Here is an 18,658-nt window from a genome sequence, read left to right as displayed (position 1 = left end):
GCCTCTCTGCCTCTCTGCCTCTCTGCCTCTCTGCCTCTCTGCCTCTCTGCCTCTCTGCCTCTCTGCCTCTCTGCCTCTATGCGCTTTCCACTTCCACTCTCACACAACTCTCACCTCTCAGACATCAGACAGCAGCCTCGACGTTCTCACCTCTCACCACCCAAACCGGATCGGCCATGAACGATCCTTCCACCAGCGTCTGAATCTCAATGTTCCGCCAGCCGCTCCACCACAGATAATCCCCAACCATATTGAGTCTTTCGTCCTCGTCGACCTTCAGCCATCTGCCAACCACTTTGGTGGGAAAGCACCGGTTGGAGATGATGAGATGCACCTTTCCTCCCGGATGCGTCTGTCGTCGGATACTCTGCAGGACTTCAACGGGCTTGGTCAAGTAGTCGATGGATACCACGCATGTCGATGCGTCCAATTTGCCCTCGGCCAGCGGGCCAGGTAAGTGGACCTCTGGATCCTCGTTGAGATCTTGCACAGACCAGTATTTCAATACAGGATTCTTGGCCAGCTCAGCGCGATTCATACCCATCCCTAGCACCTCGACTTCTCCTGACGATGCTGCCTTGGCCACCTCTGCCGGGTAATGTGAGATCCAGCTGGAACAAAAATCCAAGACTCGGCCTTTGTGGGGCAAGACCTGCCCATAATAGTTCCGCACGTTGTTGATGGCATTACCGTCAATATGTGTCACAAACCGTGGAGCAGCATAGAAATGCGAATCATTCCCTGCCTCCGTGGGCGCGAGGTCTTCTGGGGAATACGGAAAGGGTCCGTCTGGCTTAGGGGGCACGTAGCGCCTCGGGGCCATCGGGCTCGAATTCATCCTTTTCGTGGCTGCAATTACTCCTGAAAAAAGAGATATCGACCGGAGTCCGATTCCGATGGCGACAGAGGGCATTCCAACTGAGCTGATGATAAATGCAGAGCTTCCAGGGCGATGGAGTGGTTCTGCCCAGCGGGCCAGATATTATAATCGGCGCTTCAGCTTGTGAAGGCGCTAATAAATGACGTCTTTGACTGCGACCAACCCAGAAACGGAACATTGTTTGGGGCGGACACAGCTGCACCGAGAGTGAGACATCAAGGACAAGTCTCCGCGGTGGATTAATATTGCTGAGATGATCACTGACTATGTCCCAGCGTCACTGCCCTTGGCCATCTTCGACGGTCAGAACGGTACATCCCCTGCAGCATCAGGTTTGTCAGTATTAGGCACGGTCAACACGGTCGACGCGGTGCTGTCGCGAACTTACGCGTTCTGGGGCTCCTGATAAAGAGTCAGATTGCCGCCTGTATGCATCTCACCACTGACGCCATGAGAGAGTGTTCTCGGATACAAGATCCCGCTCACAACATCCCTGCCAAAGACCTCAATCTCGGGCAATGTTTTACGAGGCTCGGAGGCTTCAAGGACCCTGCATTGTTGGCTGGCGTCATGGCAATACAACGGAGTGAGGTGCCGGCCACTGAAGACTCTTGGATAGACCCGGCACGCCTAGCTCTTGAATGACCAGATATTATATTGAGAAGACATGATACGACTTGTTATCATTCACTTCTCGCTTGCTCTATCTGCTCTCACCATCACTCCAAATAGCAGTAGCCAGTTCTCGAAAGTGACAATCAATTAAACAATTACCTGTGCCACACAAGCTTGCTGGTTTCCATTTCGCTTGCCCGCGGAAGATCATCATGATAGAAGGCCAGTCGAGAATCGTAATAAGCGGTGCCGGTCAAGGTACAGCCTACCTGAATTATCCTTCACGTTTTGCATCGAAACAAGCTCACTTCTACCTAGGCATTGGAAGAGCTATAGCTCGTCATTTCGCATCTCGGGGCCACAAGATCTTCATCCTTGATCTCAACGAGGATAATGTCCGACACACAGCGGAGGAGCACTTGAAAGAACACTCGGACCGCGTCGGTTGGTCTCGATGTAACCTGCGCAGTGTTGAAGACATCCGCTCCACTGTCCGGAAAGCCGCAAAGTTTCTCGACAATCGCATCGACTATTTGATCAACAATGCCGGCATCTCATACCCCTACTGGCCGGACGGGAAGACCATGGCTGACGAGTCAGTCCTGGACAAGTGGCAGGCGTATGTGGAGACCAACCTCACGGGTCCCTTCGTCATGTCTCAGGCATGCATGCCTTTTATGAAGGTCGATCGACAAGAAGATAAGGAGAAACTTCCTGGGTCCAAGGTTGGGACGGCAGGGCCTTGTATCATCCATGTCAGCAGTTTTCGCGCCATGATTTCGGACCCCAATCAGGAGGGCTATGCTTCGACAAAAGGTATTAACTTGGAGCCAACCATTATCCCCATCGAGCAATGAAATAAATGAAATAACTGACTGTCTATATAGCCGGGTTGCTCGGACTCACTCAGAGTATGGCAGTCTCCCTCCAGTCATTCGGCATCCGGGTCAACATGCTATCCCCAGGGCGAATCAAGGTAACCCATGAGAATCCCTCTGCTGATGAACAAGGAGAGGATTGGTCCGTGGATGAAGACGATGTCAACGTGCACCCTGCCAACCGAGCTGGTTTGCCCGAAGATATTACTGAGGCGTGTGAATACCTGCTGGGTGCAGGTTTTGTGACGGGTCAAAATCTGGTTGTCGACGGCGGAGTGAGCAAGGTGAAGGGCAAGGCGTAAAGATCCTGCAGGATGGCACTGCCAGTAAGCATCATTGCAGTGATTAGAGCGAATATCCTTTGGATGCTTCTGCAGTAGATGGGCGTTGCGGGGGTAGAACCCTCAATCTATTGTCGCAGTCTTGCTACTTACTAACCCCCCTGGACATTGTGCCAAGCAGACATGGATATAAGCCCGTGGAGTCGACTCGGACGGAGTCGGTATCAAAAGTAGCCGAGCTCACAGGCAGAATATCAGGCGCTTACTCAAGCAGCAGATCGAGACCATTCGGTGCCACTACGTCGTCCCCAATCCTCCCCATTATTCCACCAGTCCGCTACTCACTATTCCCCGGATTGTCGTATTCGGTTCCCCCTCATCGGTGACCGAGTTATTCTATTGGCGACTCCATATATCTGCTGACCTCATCGCCAGAGGCAATACCAGGAGGGTTCCGTGGTCAAGAAGTCGCCCAGAAAGGATCACCCTATATAAAGCAGAATTGGGGATTGTAAGATGAGCAAAGCTGGACTCAGCATCGATGCTCGTTCGATCCTGTTCTGCTTTGACAACATCTGTCTCTCCATTGACCAAAATCCGTCGCACCTGCCCGATATCTGCATTGCGTCAATTCCAGCATCTCCGAATACCAATTCGACGGACTATGGCCACGGCGTCTCACATCGAGCTGAATCCTGCGAGCGCAGGTGTCTACCATGTTCCGGATATAACGACTGAGTCTGGCAAGATTGGAAGCCAGCTTCTTCAGGAAAACCACGACGAGTTCCATATCTACTTTAATAACAGCGGCTTCCATAACCATATTGCTCATCATCTGTTAAGCATTTACGCCCTAGGAGCCACTCCGGAACAGATCCAGCAGGCTTTCGACATCAACAAGTCCTATCAAAGACCTCAATTCCCGGTGGATAAACAAGATGTCGAAGCACTGGCAGATCGCGACAAGTTCAGAGAATTCTTGGGCAAGGAGCGATATTTCCATGACTTTGAAATCTTCTTTCAAAACGAAATTGAGGAAAAGGGCTGGGAGAAAGTTCTAAATGAGCACCTATTTGCGCGGAATGAGCATGCTGAGAGTCTGCTTGACAGAATGTTTGCTGGTGAGGTGATCTAGGCTTAGATCTCCGGTTGATACTGACGAACAGCAGGCTTCTTACATCCATTTATCCATCTCGGGTTTGGCGTCGAGTTCAAGCAACCAGCCATCATCGCCGAAGCCCTCGCCCAAGCGGCAATACACGATGGGTGGACAGGAAAATTCCTCCACGCCGCCGAAGATGCCGCTAAAGGCAATACTACATCCGAAAGTCTGGTAAAGCTCATCCACGAGGCGCGTGCAAATGACAAGCTCCGCACATCTGCTCACTGGAAGGACGGCAACAAAGTGCGCGATGGTGTTTTCGTCCGCGCTCCAGATGAAATGATATCACTAGCATCTCAATGGCATGTCAAGCCTGACGAGCTGGAGCAGAAAACAGCCGAGATGATCAATGCTGGCATTTATTTCACAGGCGCAGCACAGAAGCCAACCAAGCAGATCAAGTTCGACTTCTTCTACATGCACTGTGTCAACTGCTCCATCTTTTTCTCTGCATTCCTCAAGGAGCCATGGTTGAGAGTGGAGGACAAGTGCAGGCTGCTGGAATGGAAAGGGCGAATGGATCTTGCTTTGTATGTGTCACGAGGATGTCCAGAGCTGCTGATAGATGAAATCAAGAACTACCAGCCCAAGAACTCAAGCGACGGATGGCCCGAAATCATCCGTCGGGTGGACAAGTTCCCTGATGATGGACATGCCAGCAAACTTGTCCGGGCGATTGCAAACGGCGAGCAAGTGTGCTGGCAGTACGAAGCCCAGGCGGACGATGCATTCCCCATTAAAGGCGACATGTTCTTGAAGCTGGGCCACATGGCAATCGACTCGGTGGAAAGCAGTGATCCCAACTGGGTGAGATCTGCCGGCTTTGAAGAGGCGTGGGAGAATATTCCAGGACGGGCAAAATTGTGAACTATCGCTGTATGTAATACCCAAATATGATGAGAATGTAAAAGGATCGACTTGTAGGTGATTAACATTGTTCTCTTTCTGTTCGATAATGTGAAGCGCGTCTTCGATGCCCCTTGGACGGCGGACGGCGAGAGAGCCCACTTGGGAGCCATGAGAGGGCACATGGCACTCGACACCCAGCTCAGGAGTCAGGACGAGGGTGATGGTGATGCCGCCCTGTGCTCAACCCCCGACTCGCGCGAGCCGGCGAGGCTCTGGGGAAAACAGGTGGAATAAGTGGCACCGCGAATAGTGACCAGAGTTCACAGTCCAGGCATTCTTCCCATTTCGCTCAAAGCTTTTAGTGCAGAAGTTTCATCTTTCAGACCCCTCTCTGGCTGTCTGTCTCCCGGGCTCTTTCGATGGGAACATTGCTCTGCGTCGTCTTTGCCGCGCCGTCCTTGTCCTCGAAACTCTGAGCTGCTGCCCCGAGACCGACGAGCAGACCAGTCAAGGAAGCAGCGACGGGTGCCAGTTTCGACGCCCGTTCGAAGACGTTTTCCCTACCCAGTCCCGAGCACGGCGAGTGTCAAGTATCATCTGCCTCGTATGTAAAACAAAGTGTGGCGTACTGGGTACCTCGTGCATAGTTGTGGCTGTGAGGCCTGTGGCTGCGGGTTGTTCGATTCACCTCTTCTTTTCCCGCCAATCACTGCACACCCCGCAGGTCGTGGTGATACTGATGATAGTGGTGACACTGGTGGCCCTTGGTTCAATTTCCCCGCGGCAAGCAACCACCAAGCATCATCCTCATCCTCATCCTCGTCCTCATCGTGCCACTCCAGGCACCAACCACTCCTTCTGTTTCATCCACCGTCTTCCTTCCTCTGTTCTTATTTCTTGTTGCTGTTTCATATCTTCTTGTCGCAGGTTTGACTCTCCTCAGCCCCAGTCACATACAAGATGCCAGAGGACAAAAAGCCCCCAGACAACGCCATTCCCCCTCCTCCCATGGATCCCTTCCCCACTTATCAGACTCCCTATCCTCGCGCCAACAAAGACGACGAGAACCCATTCATCCTATTCCGCCGCTTTGCTGACGAGCAGTTCTCGTCATTCTTCTCAGGATTTCCCCATTTCTTCGGCCTCTCCTCCGGCCGCAGTGACCGCTGGAAGAAAGAAGTCGACGACCTCATGCGCCAGAGACAGGAGTGGGAGGAAGGTTTTCGGAAGCAGGTGGAGCAGGAGTGGGAGGAGATGAGACAGCAGCTGGAAAAGTCCAAGATGGAAGCCTGGAAGTCGATGGAAGATGCGTGGATACAACACTCGAATGAGAGCAGGAGTGAGGCGAAGGATGCACCCTGGTGGACTCGAGGCAGGGCTGCCCGTTGTCCTGCTCTGAACGGCCAAGAGCCACAGAAGAATGCCAGCAAGTGTCCAGCCCTCTACGATGAAGCGGGACAACCAAGAACAGAACTGGATGCTTACAATGCGTTGCCCTGGAAAGAGAATGACAGACAAGTCCAGGTGGCTGAGGCATCAGCAGAACAACCGACCGAGAAGAAGCCTTTCAGGTCATGGTTCTCCGCTCTTGGCTGGGATGGCAGGCAGAGAGAGAAACATTCAAGAAACAACAGCAGCAACACTGTCGTGACCGAAGATCGTGCTCCTCTAAGCGAGGAAGCTGTCCCTCCGCCTTCTACTTATTCCTTCTGGGCAGCCCGCCGCATGCAACCATTCAACAATTCGGACGAGACAATCCCTTGGCTTCTGCTCAGCCCTTACTCTCCCATCTATCTCTGCAATCCTGCACAACCGCGACTTTTCAAGGTCAAGATCCAAGACTCGGAAGGCGTTCCCTTCCAGATCTCTGACGCCACGTTCTTCGAGAGACTGTATACGAACATAGACGAGAAGATGGCGAGACGTAGGCCCTGGGCAGATGCATTCGAGGATTTGCTGAGTCTTGAGCAGACAGGAAAGATGGTTGAGAGGGACAACTGGAATACCTGGAGAACCCCCAACACTTGGATACACGACATGGTGAGCCGGGGCAGCTTTGGGCCTTGGTGGGGCTTTAACGAACAGGGCTTGCTGGTGAAACGGGCTCACGGCCAACGTATTCCAATGACGGCAGAATCTTCGTTGAAATCCGAACACCGGTGTGCCAGATGGCGCCAGAACCACCAATGTCGACGCAACAAATCCGCTGAAGATGCAGACGCAGGGGAGGACCAATGCACCCACATAAGACTCAGAGGAATGCTAGCTCACTCCCCAGACATCAACAGCTCCGATGCGATTGCTCCGGACCATGACGAAGCGGCTACAGAGGGAGGTGATGCAGACGATTCAAAAGATTCAACTACTCTGTACACGACAACGCCTTCATCGTCCTACTCCTACGGCTCCCCCTCCACCAGCAATGACAATGACCAGGATGCTGCCAAGTCTGTGGTCTCGACCCTTACGACGCTTCGCACACGTACGTTACCCGATGGCTCCATCGAGTCGAAACTTGTCTTGAAATCGCGCTTCGCAGACGGGTCAGAAGAGGTTCAAGATTTTGGGACGGTAAATTGTGCCAACCCGTACGCCTTGACCAAGACAGAGGATAAGGAGACACAAACCTGGCCTCATTCGGAGCACGCTCAATTGCCAAAGGGCGAAGATGCAAAGGGAAGCCGGCCGGATGCGTTCGACATGTATGGAGACCAACTCCGGCTGCTTGAGGAGCAGCAAACGAAGAAGGATGAGTACCAGCGGCAGCGGCAGCAGGAGCAGGAGTCAGAAGGGCCAAAGCGGTTCCCTCGAAGGATTCCAATTTCGACAGACGAGCCGGAGGCCAAGTCGGAGCACGAGCAGCAGCCCCTGCCAACGCAGCAGCAGCAGCAACAACAACAACAACAACAACAGCAAGAGAATGACATTAACGGTGAGCGACCCAGACGGAGTGGCGGTGGATGGTTTTGGAACTAATTGAGTCGCGACAATTAAATCGGGCATCGAAGTTAAGGATACCGGTCCGACCAAGACACCAAGTCGGCACATTCTCTCCTTCTCAACCTCATGTGCAGATTGCACCTTTCGCCTCTGACAACCTTTATATGTACTGGCTTTCTCCTGCTTACTGGCCCCGGGAGCGTTGGCCACCGTCAAACGAAGACTAGGTTCGCCAAAGACACTCCACACAGATTGCGACTATTGGCTTCTTCATCCGGTACGCGGTTCTAGTTCAAGACGCCCATTTTTCTTCGACGAACAGTATAGGGTTTTGACATTGACATTGATCCTGATATTGGTATTGGTACGAATGGATGACTGAAATGGGATGTATGTAAATAATTCTACTCCTCTCTATCTTAGTTGGCTCGTATCCATCACTATCACCACCACCATCCTTCTCTTTTTCTCTTTCGTCGTATTATACATCGTAGGGCCGCAGTCTCGTAGCGTCTGAGCAGCCAATACTTGATTTGACGTGTGTGAGTGTAAGTGAGGTACGTGAATTGAGACACGACCGCCATGTGCCATTAGCTATGCTACGCTACCTTGTCATGTCATGCCATGCGGTGCGATGTGGTGCTATGCACGTACATACAATGTGGATGAGGTAACGAGAATAGAAACAGGCACAGGAACAGCAACGGACAGCCTTCATTTCACATGCGAACTCCGCATTGCAGCGCGGCGGACTGCAGCACGGGTCTCGCATCGACCGTGATCAATCACAACCAGACACGACGCTGTGGGTGCCAGAACACAACTAACTAACTAACTCGCTCGCTCGCTCGCTCGCTTGCTCATGCAACGTTCAGAATGCAGAAAATGGATAGTAGGATCGAGGGGGGGAAAATCACAAAAACTCCGTGGGACATCAATCACCTCAAGTCATGCCGCTGTTCCAATACTGGTCTCGTTGAGCATTGCCTCATCAAGCCCCGGTTCATCACATCATTCTCGCATTGCATCGCGCTCCAAGTACGCAGGTGGTTTTACCGTGTCCCCAACTCAAACAATGGGCTGTCATGTCTCATCAATCAGAGCTGCCTGTTTCATTGCTGTTTCAACGCTCTCACCTCTTTTCTGGTTTCATGCGGTTTCTTTTCCAGTCTTTCAGAAAACATCATCTGGCCATTCCCAGTTCTCCTTCTGAATACTCTGCATCTGCATCCTCGCAACGTGATCGTTGACTTCCATTTTCCCAATGTCTGCGTCTCCGTTTCCAGGTTTCATTTCTGAAACAGACTTTGGGCCGAAGATATCATTCGTGGTGCACTGATTTGCCTCCCGAGTCTGGCCTGCTCCATTTTCTTCGTCTTCTTCGAGAATGACAGAGAAATGACGTGGGAAACTTTCGCCTCTGACAATGGACGAACGCCGGCTCTGCTTTCTTGGATCGTGCTTCGGTTGGCCATTGACGTCTGATGTTGAAATTGCAACTAAATTGCCATCTCCCTTGCTCCTAACCTGCGGCTGATTTGTGGTGTTGCTCAACGTCTTCAAGGCTGCACGCTCCGGAAACGGTGGGACGGGCGGGACTTCTGCTCCGGACTGTTTCCGGCTCTGCTTCTTGGCAGACCGCTTTGGTGGAGAGGCGTCATCTTCGCGAGCTGTTCCGGGAGTCTGAGGATGTTGTGTGTGAGAGGACGATGTTGGCTGAGGAGTATTAGCCCTTAAACGAACCTCTTCTTGCTTCTGTCTTAACAAAGCTCGCAGCTGTTGATTCTCCTTCTCCAATTCCCGGCGGGTTGGACGTTTCTGATGATCGAGGTCGATGGGACCGTCAGTCCACTCAGAATCAGCCGCGACGGTTTTAGATGAAGTCTGACTTGGAAATTTGCGGCTGTTTGGTGGTGGCTTGCTCTTGGATCGGACACGAGCCGTTGCTACAGTTTCTTCTGAGATCTCGTCGCCTGTTGTCGCAGCTAGGCCCACGTTGGATTTTCTTCTCTTCATGCCAAATTGTTGAGCATATGCCTCTTCTGCGCGTCTCTTCCTGTCATTGAGCAGGTCTAGATCGGTATTATGACTCGATGCTGAAGGTTTCTTTTCTGGACTGTCGGACCAGTCTGCTGTCTTCTTCTTGTCACCATGGAGGTTCCACAGCGAAATGCTTTTCCGGAGACCGTTCTTCTTCTTGGAAATTCGTTCCCCTTCAACTCTTGTTGTATTCTCTTTGGCCCTAGCCTTGGCCCCAAAATTGAAAAGACGTTGTTTGAGGGTCGGGGCAATCGCCGCTTCCGGTTTGAACTCGTCCACGTCAATGAACGAGCGTTGTGGCGATGCTCGCGAGTTGGGATCATCATCTGATTCAGTTCCGGAGCAGCTAGTGAGTGAAATGTGCTCGTGCCATGTAGAAGACACCCCAGCAGACCTGGTGTTCATGCTGCCCTCTGCAAATTTGGAGGCCCGTGCAGGCAGATCGTCTTCCTTATTGGGGTTGGCGTCAGCATTTTCAATTGGAAAACTCGATTGCTCTTGTGTTGGACCTCGACTGGTCTTTGGCCTCTCGTTGACGTCCACTGGATGGGACAAGGGGGCAAAAGGACGTGGCTCTCTCAGTTGTTTGCTCGGTTGAAGCATTCGGCTGTCTCCCTCATGCGGTTGCAGGAAGAGGACATCGTCGGTCAAGGGAGTAGTTGTCTTGGGTGTGTATGGCCTACTCCAGGCTTCCCGCTCTTCTGTGACGAAGTACGGCTCATCTTTAGCGCTGTCGAATGTCTTCAAGGTCAAATCGGTGTCTCTCCAGGTTGGGCTCGACCGAAGAGGATTTTTGGGAGAGGGACTTTCGCGATATGAGACACGTAAACTAGAGACATGTTGTAACTCTGATGATCTCTTGGGGCTCGTTGGCGCGTTTCGAGAGGGTAAAGTACTATCATTCAACGTCCGAACATGTGCCTGGAACCTCTGTTGAGGCGATAGCGGAGGAGACAAGGCCGAAGCTGGGCAATGGTGGCACGAAGCGGACGTGACGGGCGCAGACGTCGGGGCTCGGGAGGGAGCCATCATCGACTGTGTTTGGGACAAGAGGTGGGCGAATTCTTGACGATTCATGATGATGCCAATATTGATTATGCCATTACAATTATTGCTAATGCTGTAAAGAACATGCAAAGCGGATGAGCAGTTCGCTGAACTGTATACAAGTAGAGAAGATAGCGGTTGCGTGGTAAAGCGAAAGTTGACGGATTTGTTTACGGTCACCAGCATAACACCACATGCAGCAAGGGGGAGGGGGTCCCGGCCGGGAAATTGGTGGGGGGGGGGGGGGGGCAGTGATTGGCACTGACAGGCGCCGAGGCGAAGCACTTAGTACGCAGCTGTCAGACCCGACTCCTTGAGGATCGACCGCCCGCGTCCGAGTCCATCAAGCTATACCTAGTATTACGACACCTAAAAGTTTGGCTTCGGTGGGAACGGCTTGGACTGTTTTCGGCAGGTACGGGGTACCTAGGTACTTATAAGCCTGACAGATTAGGGCATCTTCAGCTCTTATTCGCCCCAGTCATAGGCAATGCACCGCAGAATTCAGCTACCTCACCCCCTCCTCCGCTCTTGTGGGGGCTACCTTAACCTGGCCGCGCTATGAGAAAGGCCCGGTGCCCCCTTTTCCCCCTCCCACTTACTTGATCACACTGCATCTACGAGGTACAAGGGCTAGCAGGCACTCCATACTTCTCCCATATGGCCAGCATAAATTAATCACCCATGGGTTTCGGGGATGATCCATGTGCGCCTCGCCCGCCTTACCTACATCTCTCTCAATCCTCAACCGCGACTCGACTCATGCTTACTGAATATTTATTGGCATCTCCAACCCACGGGATTGACGACCTAAACAGCACTACCCTACACTCTCAAGAATGCGACACTATTTGCCCGGATGCTGGCATGGGAGAGCCCGTGCTCAGTCAAGCACCTCTTAAACCTCCTCGCATGCCTGCGCTCACTATCGCAAGATGAGACTCATCCCACACCTTGATCGAGACCTGTTTGACTCCTTGCGCCCATTCATCACTTGATCTTTTGGTAGCAATGGTTGGTGTGCCGGGGAAGAGTAAGGGCTGCAGTACCTGTCGCCGTCGCAAAAAGGGTGTAAGTACTGCGACAGAGCCACCCTCCATGACACTCGCTCAGTTCGTTGCTCTAGTGCGATCAGAAGCGTCCAGTTTGTGGTCAATGTCTCACAAGTGGCAACATTTGCGGAGGCTATGATCGTGAGCGGACCTTTATCCTTCATCCCGCCAGCGAAAAGGTCCAACACGCCATCTTTATCCGTCATACCAAACCCCCCATCCTCCCTCTCCCAGGTTCCATCAACCGGGGAGCCGTTGAGTCGCAATGCAAGAGTCTGTTTTGGGACCTCTACATGCCCCAAGGGGAGGCAGCCTGCCGAGATGACTTCATCATCCGTTGTGGCCAACCCATGAATTGGACAGAAGTCATCCAAAGTGTCTCGAAACAGGATACCTCCCTGGCAGACGCCTTTTCAGCTTTGAGCATTTCAAGAGTCGGCCAAGGCCACAGGGATGTCCGCCTTGTTCATGAAAGTGCAAAATTGTATGGAAAGGCACTCAGGGAGCTGCAGCTCGCTCTCTTCGATCCCCAACGAATGTATTCCGATCATGTCCTCATGGCGTGTATGCTGTTGGGGCTCTATGAAGTCTTCGAGGGTCCAGCATTCAATTCGCGAAGTTGGATGGCACATGCTACAGGAGCGGCTCGACTGATCCAACTTCGTGGCCCCAAGCGGCATCAGACTTGGCTTACCCATCACCCTTTCCTGGCCGCCAGGATCCCCACAATATACGCTGCCATTCTACAGAGAAAAGCAACATACTTGGCGACGGAAGAATGGCGAACGGTGCCCTGGGAATTCCAGCACAGGACATATTTTGATAGGATGGTCGATCTCGGTACTCTCATCCCAGGTATCTTGGAGCGATTTGACATTCTCCGGGAGTGTGATTCCGACATAGCTTCGGAACTCGCCCAGCTCCTGGATGAATGCAGAGATTTGCAGACAAAAATGAACAAATGGAGAGATGGCACAAAGAAAGGAGCTACGCCACGCGTTGTCGAGCATGACCCACTCGATCAGTCTAGTTATCCTTTCACCACCGACCTGTGGTTCGAGAACCATTTATTCGTCCATGCGCGGCTGGTTTATCACACCTGTTCGCTTGCGCTGAGCGAAGTGGGAAATGAAGTCCTGCAAGCTCTCAATCTCCGAGACCAAAAAATATTGTATTCGATCGACCGTGCATCATTGAAAGAGCTGTTTGATGCGGAAGGCCAAGCAGCCAACGTTTGCCGATGTGTTTCCTATTGCTTACAATCAGAAATGGGAGCTTGGGGTGCCAACATTGTCAATTTTCCTGCAAACCTAGCATTCGCGTACTATCAAAGAACAGGTCACACCGCCGCCACCGAGTGGCTGGAAAAAGCTTTCCGGGGCGCAAAATTGAGAGGACTGCACGTCAACAACGTCTTCGACGTGCTTCTACCGAGCTTTCGAGATGGAGATGATCGCATGCGGTTTTCCAAGAGAGAATCAAGTACGGAATCATCATCGGAGAGCAGTGTACACTCGCCAGCTTCGAACCATAGTATCGCAAGCCACACCTTCTCCAATCATAGTGTGTCGAGTGATGCGACAACTATATTTGTCTATGAAGATCCCTCGAAGGACTACGACACAAACTATGAACCAGATTGAGACGCAACAATCGCCTGTTTATTACAAGACGTGAAGATTGATTGGGTCGTGGACCTTCTGGGAAGTTGCTGGGTCTATCGATATGAGAGAAAGACAATTTCCTAGTAACAGCAAGTTGGAAGATTAATCGACCTCTGTAACATAGCCACAAGCCATGAAAGAAGAATGGCTGGGATTGCCGTTTTGACGCAACCTTTTCGGCAGCAGCTGCCTGTGCGAGCAGAGAAATCGACAACTGTCCTGCTTAATGCCTCTCTTATCTTTGGACAAGACTCTCGTCTCGTGGGGTTGCAACCACAGGCGAAGCTGCGCCAGGCTTCAGATTTTCCCCCGAAAAGAGTCGTGGTTTCATTAGAGCCTCTCATACCACGGCTATTCTCCATTTCCTGTGTCTAAGCAGGTTCATTGGCGCTCCCAATGATGATTACAGATGCTCGGTCAAAGCACGAGGGCTGAGGCTTACGGCTTCCTCACTGCGGCTGAAAATCAAAATCCTGAAAAACGATCCGACAGCATATCTCCACAAATGTGTGCTTCGGTGTTCGGGAGCTGGGATCCTTCGCGCTTCCCGGATCCGGCAGCAAGCACATCGTCCACTCAATGGTCAACAGAAGTTCTTCTCACATGAGAAATTCCGTCTCCAGTTAATCGCCAGGATTAGCAGATGAGGGAAAAGGTTTCGCTCAGTTTCCTTTTTTTTTTTTTTCTCTCAAGGCCAGTCACAGCTCGTTTACATACTGCGCCGATGCAAGTTATTCCAAATCATGGTCTCGGCGGGATGGGAGCGCCCGTGCCTTAGAGGAGGCTGGCTGTTAAATCTGGATATGTGGCTGCAATGACTAATCTCTCCCCGTCATGGGTCGATTGGCCTCAGACTCCGACGGTATTGAGCGCCGATAATAGCTGGCCTTGGCATCGACATGAGGCCGCGACTTTGCCGCTTATGCGCTTTACTCAGAAATTATGTGACTGGCTCACGTTCATCATCGTGGATTCCTTAGCCTGACCGGTACCTGCTGGTCTGCAATGGCAGCCTCTGGTCACGTCTGCCCAAAAAAGAGTGGTCTTTAAACTGGCCGCTCTTGGGAAGAAGCTAGTAGCTTTTTACTGATACTATACTTTCCACAGAAGCAATACCCAGTATACAATTGAAACCCCCCAAAAAATAGTTGATTGTTCCGCATCGGGGAATTGAACCCCGGGCTCTGAGGAATTTTAGTATCCACATAGTAGAGATCATACTTGAGTGCGACTTACGCCGGGTATGATGGTTTTCAGTGAAAACCGGCTATGTTACCATTACACCAATGCGGAGGGTGATTGTTGGAGCCTGCTCTACACAATTTATGATGTTTGATCTTCTTGGTGTGTGCGCAATGCCGACAAGACGCCAGCGATGGGTCTAGCGCCTTGGCACCCGGCTTAGCCTCGATCCCCGTCTTAGAGAAGCTTCGCGGCGCAGTTGGGCGCAGCAAGGGCGCAGCAAACTGCATCGAGACGTTACTTTGGCTTGCCGGCTTTTTACCTTTGGAGAACACAATGAGTATTAAATAGATGCTCGCTTCCCCCTCAACACTTCAGAAACACAATACGGAGCACGAGGTACGGGGTACTTACACGAACGTCATGTCGAAGGGAGGCCAGGAGGGCCCCTCTGGATCTTTGTATTCGCTGCCGTGCCAGTTCGTGAATAGATTGACGACATTGTTATTGTCATCTCGTACGGGCTGAAAGAGCGTGCTTTGAGAAGCCAGTGGCTAGGTGACGGTTTGCAATCGCGGGACGCGGCGCCAAGATAGTCCCTAGTAGGCATTTCCCAGGGCCTGCCAAGGGCGGTTTACCATTTTGAAGTATCCCAAATGCCCGAAGAGTGAGCTTGCGGGGAGTCGGGGATAACAAGGGATACTGATAAAGGGACGGCCGAATGGGAGCTATTGGTGCGGCTCAATTTCCTCTTACCTGCATTCCCCCGTACTGGTCCTGACACTGCTCTGTCTGAAAAGCTTCAGGATAAGTGTCTCTAGGTTGCTTGAATACAGGAGTCTGTATCTATATATATATATATATGTGTGTGTGTGTGTGTGTGTGTGTGTGGAGTCGTGAGTCGAAAGTCGTACCAGCTTTGTGTGCTTTCCACCCCCTCATCCAAACCCAATATTTCATGTCTTTTGCCTGGATACTAGCCCTCAAGCACTTCGATACGCCCTTCTCGTGGCTCATTGGGGCTATTGCTCCTTCTAGATCCCGTCGCTTCGGGCCGTCTTATGCCCTCCTCATGCCGCGCCTTATCGGCTTGCTCGTAGCGTGAGCCAGCAGGGACAGAGAGCGGCAGATTGATTGACCGTGACTGCATGATGATCTTCTTGAGCCCAGCCACAAAGTCGCTTTGATTCTTGGACTTTTCAGCCAGCTTTTCCTGCGCGATTTCGTTGCGAAGTGCTGCGATCTTCTTCGCCTCTCTCTCCTTAATCTCCGTATCGATGGCTTCATCCCGGGCTTCTTTCCTTGCTATTAGTTTGAGCAACATTTGTGAAAGGTCGTCAATGCCCTGGATGTCAATCCTGTTGCATTCCTCGCGATCAAAATCGGCCGATGGGGAGTTTCTGGGATGTTGGGGCACCGTAACATGCTCGGCGTTTCTCGACAGGAATGAGAATCCGGTACTGGGCGCGGGTTGACCAGTCTGAAGACTCGGTTCATTGCCCTTCGCAGGCTGTGGCCGGTAAGGCCGACTCTGTTCGTAGGCGTCGACTCCTCCATGTATCTCGTAATAATGCTTCCATCGATCCTCCGCTGACAACTTTCTGTGCGAGAGGCTCTTGATTGCTCTAGATTGGCTGCCTGTTGCATCGTTCTTGTTGGAGTCCCTCAGAGCGTGACGAGTGACAGCGGCGATGCAGGGATTGTGCCATGATTGACACTTCGCATCCTGACACGTCTCCGGATTCGCGGCGAAGTATGGACAGCGAAATTCGAGCCCTCTTCGTTTCTTGGACATTTGCCTATTGTCATCTTTCCCGGAGTCTTCCATACCGTGTTCCCTTGCCCCCTGCACCGCATCTATCGAGTCAGCGCTCATTCGTTTTGGAGACTTGAGGGCATCCGTGACAGAAGCACTAACAAAGCGCGCTGCTGGCTGCGTAGGCTCCTCTGCCGCCGGTCCTTCATGACTGAGCGAGATCTCTGTTTCAGTCGTCATGGTCATATTGGCGTCGTCCATGACGCTTAATCCTTCCCAGGAGCTGGCAAGAAGTGTGACTACTGGATAGATGGTGACGTCCAAGAATCCGTGTAGTTAGCACGACCGAAACAACATCCTCAAGGATCGACTTCGGCACGACATTTATAGAGACCCTGCGGCGAGTGGACTTGCATTCTAGATGGGCCATATTGAAGAGTGAAGCAATTATCGGCTAATCTGGAGAGAAATCATTGAGGCAATGGAGCATGGCAGTCATACTTCCTGAAGTCAAGGGTGGCTGTGCCTCGTGGACCGTGATCATGTGCTCTGGGTCACTCACTTTTTCCATTTAGAGCTGGGCTGCGGTACGACTTAACTCGAAACTTGGAAGGTGCAATGTCTGACCACAAGCCCCGAGCAATGGTATTTGCATTGAGCTCGGGGGCCAAAAAAGAAATACATTGCAGAAGCTGTCGTCCATTCATTTCCCTCCAACTCATTCTACCCCTTGAAAGATGCTACAATTGGTTGAATGCTTGAATTCTTTATCCAAGGGGAGGCCGCTTCATTGTTGCCCTAGCCTTGCCTAGCCCTTACCCGGGAGGGAAGGTTATCCGATCACATGACTGTCAATGGGCATCTTGGCATTGCTCACCTACAATGTGGCTATCAACAGCTAAGATTTCCTCTCTCAATCAAATCAAATGTTCAGGCCTTTTCCCCTACATTCATAGGCACGAGTGCAGGCGCCATGACTCAAATTCGCCGGAGGAAAGAACCACCCAGCGCTTTCCCGTGACTGCGGATGTGCCGTATTGGCATCCAACCACTTGCAGACACGACTGGTGCCCAATATGAGGCTAGTCGGCGCTCGCCGCCTCACTTGAAAAGAAAACTGCAAAGTTGCAAAGTCGCAGGCACCTGACTGAAATTTCAAACTTGCTACGGGAATTTCGGCTCGCTTCGCTGTTCGTCGCCTCCTTTTCAGCCTTGCCGTCAGTGGTCCATCAAGTTACACAGCAATGCAGAGATGCAATTCGAAGCCACCTCGTGTCTACCTGGCGTTGAATGCCCATCCATCCTTTGCAAATTCTGGGAGCAGATTTTGGTATGCTTCAACGCTGTATGGGAACACTTCATAATTGTTGCTTTTCATGAGGCAGTCTGGGCATCATGAATCTATTCCATTTGCTGCCTGAATTGTCGAATAATGCGATGTTCTGCATTGTGGTCTCCCGTGCTTTATTTTATTCTTGCTGATGGCTCCAGATTGGGCTAGCGGGACGGAACGGATATATAATGAGTGCTACATTCCCTCACGAAATGTAAAATAGCGAGCGGAGTTGAGGCGTTTGCTAAAATTTTACACAGTCATTCATCAACAAAGTTGTCGGATCGGCAGGTACGTGTATGCATTGTCCAGTATCATTTCGGCCATGCGCTCCTTCATGATTTTATATTTTTCAGCCTTGCTGGTAATCTTCACCCTTCTCTTGACCTTTGGTTTTGCTTTTTTTTCTCCTTACTCGACCTGCTTACCCTTCGCAGCGTGGCTCCGATCCTACAACTAGAGTCCCTTTGGACTCGCCAGACTCGCCAGACATTCGCTCACCAGGAATAATATACCAACATCCGGACTGCCAAAGGACTTCGACCCTCGGGATGTGACAAAGGTTGAACCATTGAATAAGACGTCTCGGAAATCCCACACCATGTCCACCCCAAGGACAGGTACTGAGCACGTACCCGCCCCCCAAGCGAACACAGGGTCAGATGCCCCGAAGCGACTGCGTTGTCCTGAATACGACGCTGATCCAATCTCACCTACCACACCGGAGAAGTGCAGGGTCTGGGTTGGCTCTGGCATCGCTGCCGTTACGAGGCATTTGAGGGTTCACCATGGCGAGTGCCATGAGTTGATTGATAGCCTTAGCTCTTCTAAGCTCCAGTCAGATGATCGGTACCAAAGATATCGTTCCTTTTACATTGATCTCCAGGGACGTGAACAACGCGAAATCAAGCATGCCACAGGCGGATCCGTCGGTTCAAAACCACCTGGCATCAAGGTGGAAAGCCAAACCCTCTTTAAT

At 51.7% G+C, this 18,658-nt stretch overlaps 7 protein-coding genes across 7 annotated transcripts; 4 read left to right on the top strand and 3 right to left on the bottom strand.

Moving 5' to 3' along the window:
- Nucleotides 1–124: 124 nt before the first annotated feature.
- A1O5_01380 (uncharacterized protein) lies at nt 125–823 on the bottom strand (the record flags this gene model as incomplete). The annotated part of the gene is made up of 1 exon (XM_007741998.1): nt 125–823. The coding sequence occupies one exon, from the start codon at nt 821–823 to the stop codon at nt 125–127; it is 699 nt and encodes a 232-aa protein (XP_007740188.1).
- Nucleotides 824–1,707: 884 nt separating this feature from the next.
- Nucleotides 1,708–2,675, top strand: A1O5_01379 (uncharacterized protein; the record flags this gene model as incomplete). The annotated part of the gene is made up of 2 exons (XM_007741997.1): nt 1,708–2,311; nt 2,383–2,675. The coding sequence occupies 2 exons, from the start codon at nt 1,708–1,710 to the stop codon at nt 2,673–2,675; spliced, it is 897 nt and encodes a 298-aa protein (XP_007740187.1).
- A 643-nt stretch (nt 2,676–3,318) lies between these two features.
- Nucleotides 3,319–4,683, top strand: A1O5_01378 (uncharacterized protein; the record flags this gene model as incomplete). Its single annotated transcript, XM_007741996.1, has 2 exons — nt 3,319–3,775; nt 3,821–4,683. 2 exons carry the CDS (start codon nt 3,319–3,321, stop codon nt 4,681–4,683), a joined length of 1,320 nt encoding a protein of 439 aa, XP_007740186.1.
- Nucleotides 4,684–5,625: 942 nt separating this feature from the next.
- Nucleotides 5,626–7,641, top strand: A1O5_01377 (uncharacterized protein; the record flags this gene model as incomplete). The annotated part of the gene is made up of 1 exon (XM_007741995.1): nt 5,626–7,641. The coding sequence occupies one exon, from the start codon at nt 5,626–5,628 to the stop codon at nt 7,639–7,641; it is 2,016 nt and encodes a 671-aa protein (XP_007740185.1).
- A 1,137-nt stretch (nt 7,642–8,778) lies between these two features.
- Nucleotides 8,779–10,674, bottom strand: A1O5_01376 (uncharacterized protein; the record flags this gene model as incomplete). The annotated part of the gene is made up of 1 exon (XM_007741994.1): nt 8,779–10,674. One exon carries the CDS (start codon nt 10,672–10,674, stop codon nt 8,779–8,781), a length of 1,896 nt encoding a protein of 631 aa, XP_007740184.1.
- A 1,029-nt stretch (nt 10,675–11,703) lies between these two features.
- A1O5_01375 (uncharacterized protein) lies at nt 11,704–13,387 on the top strand (the record flags this gene model as incomplete). Its single annotated transcript, XM_007741993.1, has 2 exons — nt 11,704–11,763; nt 11,819–13,387. The coding sequence occupies 2 exons, from the start codon at nt 11,704–11,706 to the stop codon at nt 13,385–13,387; spliced, it is 1,629 nt and encodes a 542-aa protein (XP_007740183.1).
- A 2,179-nt stretch (nt 13,388–15,566) lies between these two features.
- A1O5_01373 (uncharacterized protein) lies at nt 15,567–16,607 on the bottom strand (the record flags this gene model as incomplete). The annotated part of the gene is made up of 1 exon (XM_007741992.1): nt 15,567–16,607. One exon carries the CDS (start codon nt 16,605–16,607, stop codon nt 15,567–15,569), a length of 1,041 nt encoding a protein of 346 aa, XP_007740182.1.
- Nucleotides 16,608–18,658: the final 2,051 nt, after the last annotated feature.

Source organism: Cladophialophora psammophila (genome assembly GCF_000585535.1).
Source record: "Cladophialophora psammophila CBS 110553 chromosome Unknown aczJe-supercont1.2, whole genome shotgun sequence".
Lineage (NCBI taxonomy): Eukaryota > Fungi > Ascomycota > Eurotiomycetes > Chaetothyriales > Herpotrichiellaceae > Cladophialophora > Cladophialophora psammophila.
Note: the sequence above shows the minus strand (reverse complement) of the source record. Positions and strands in the feature narration are given on the sequence as shown.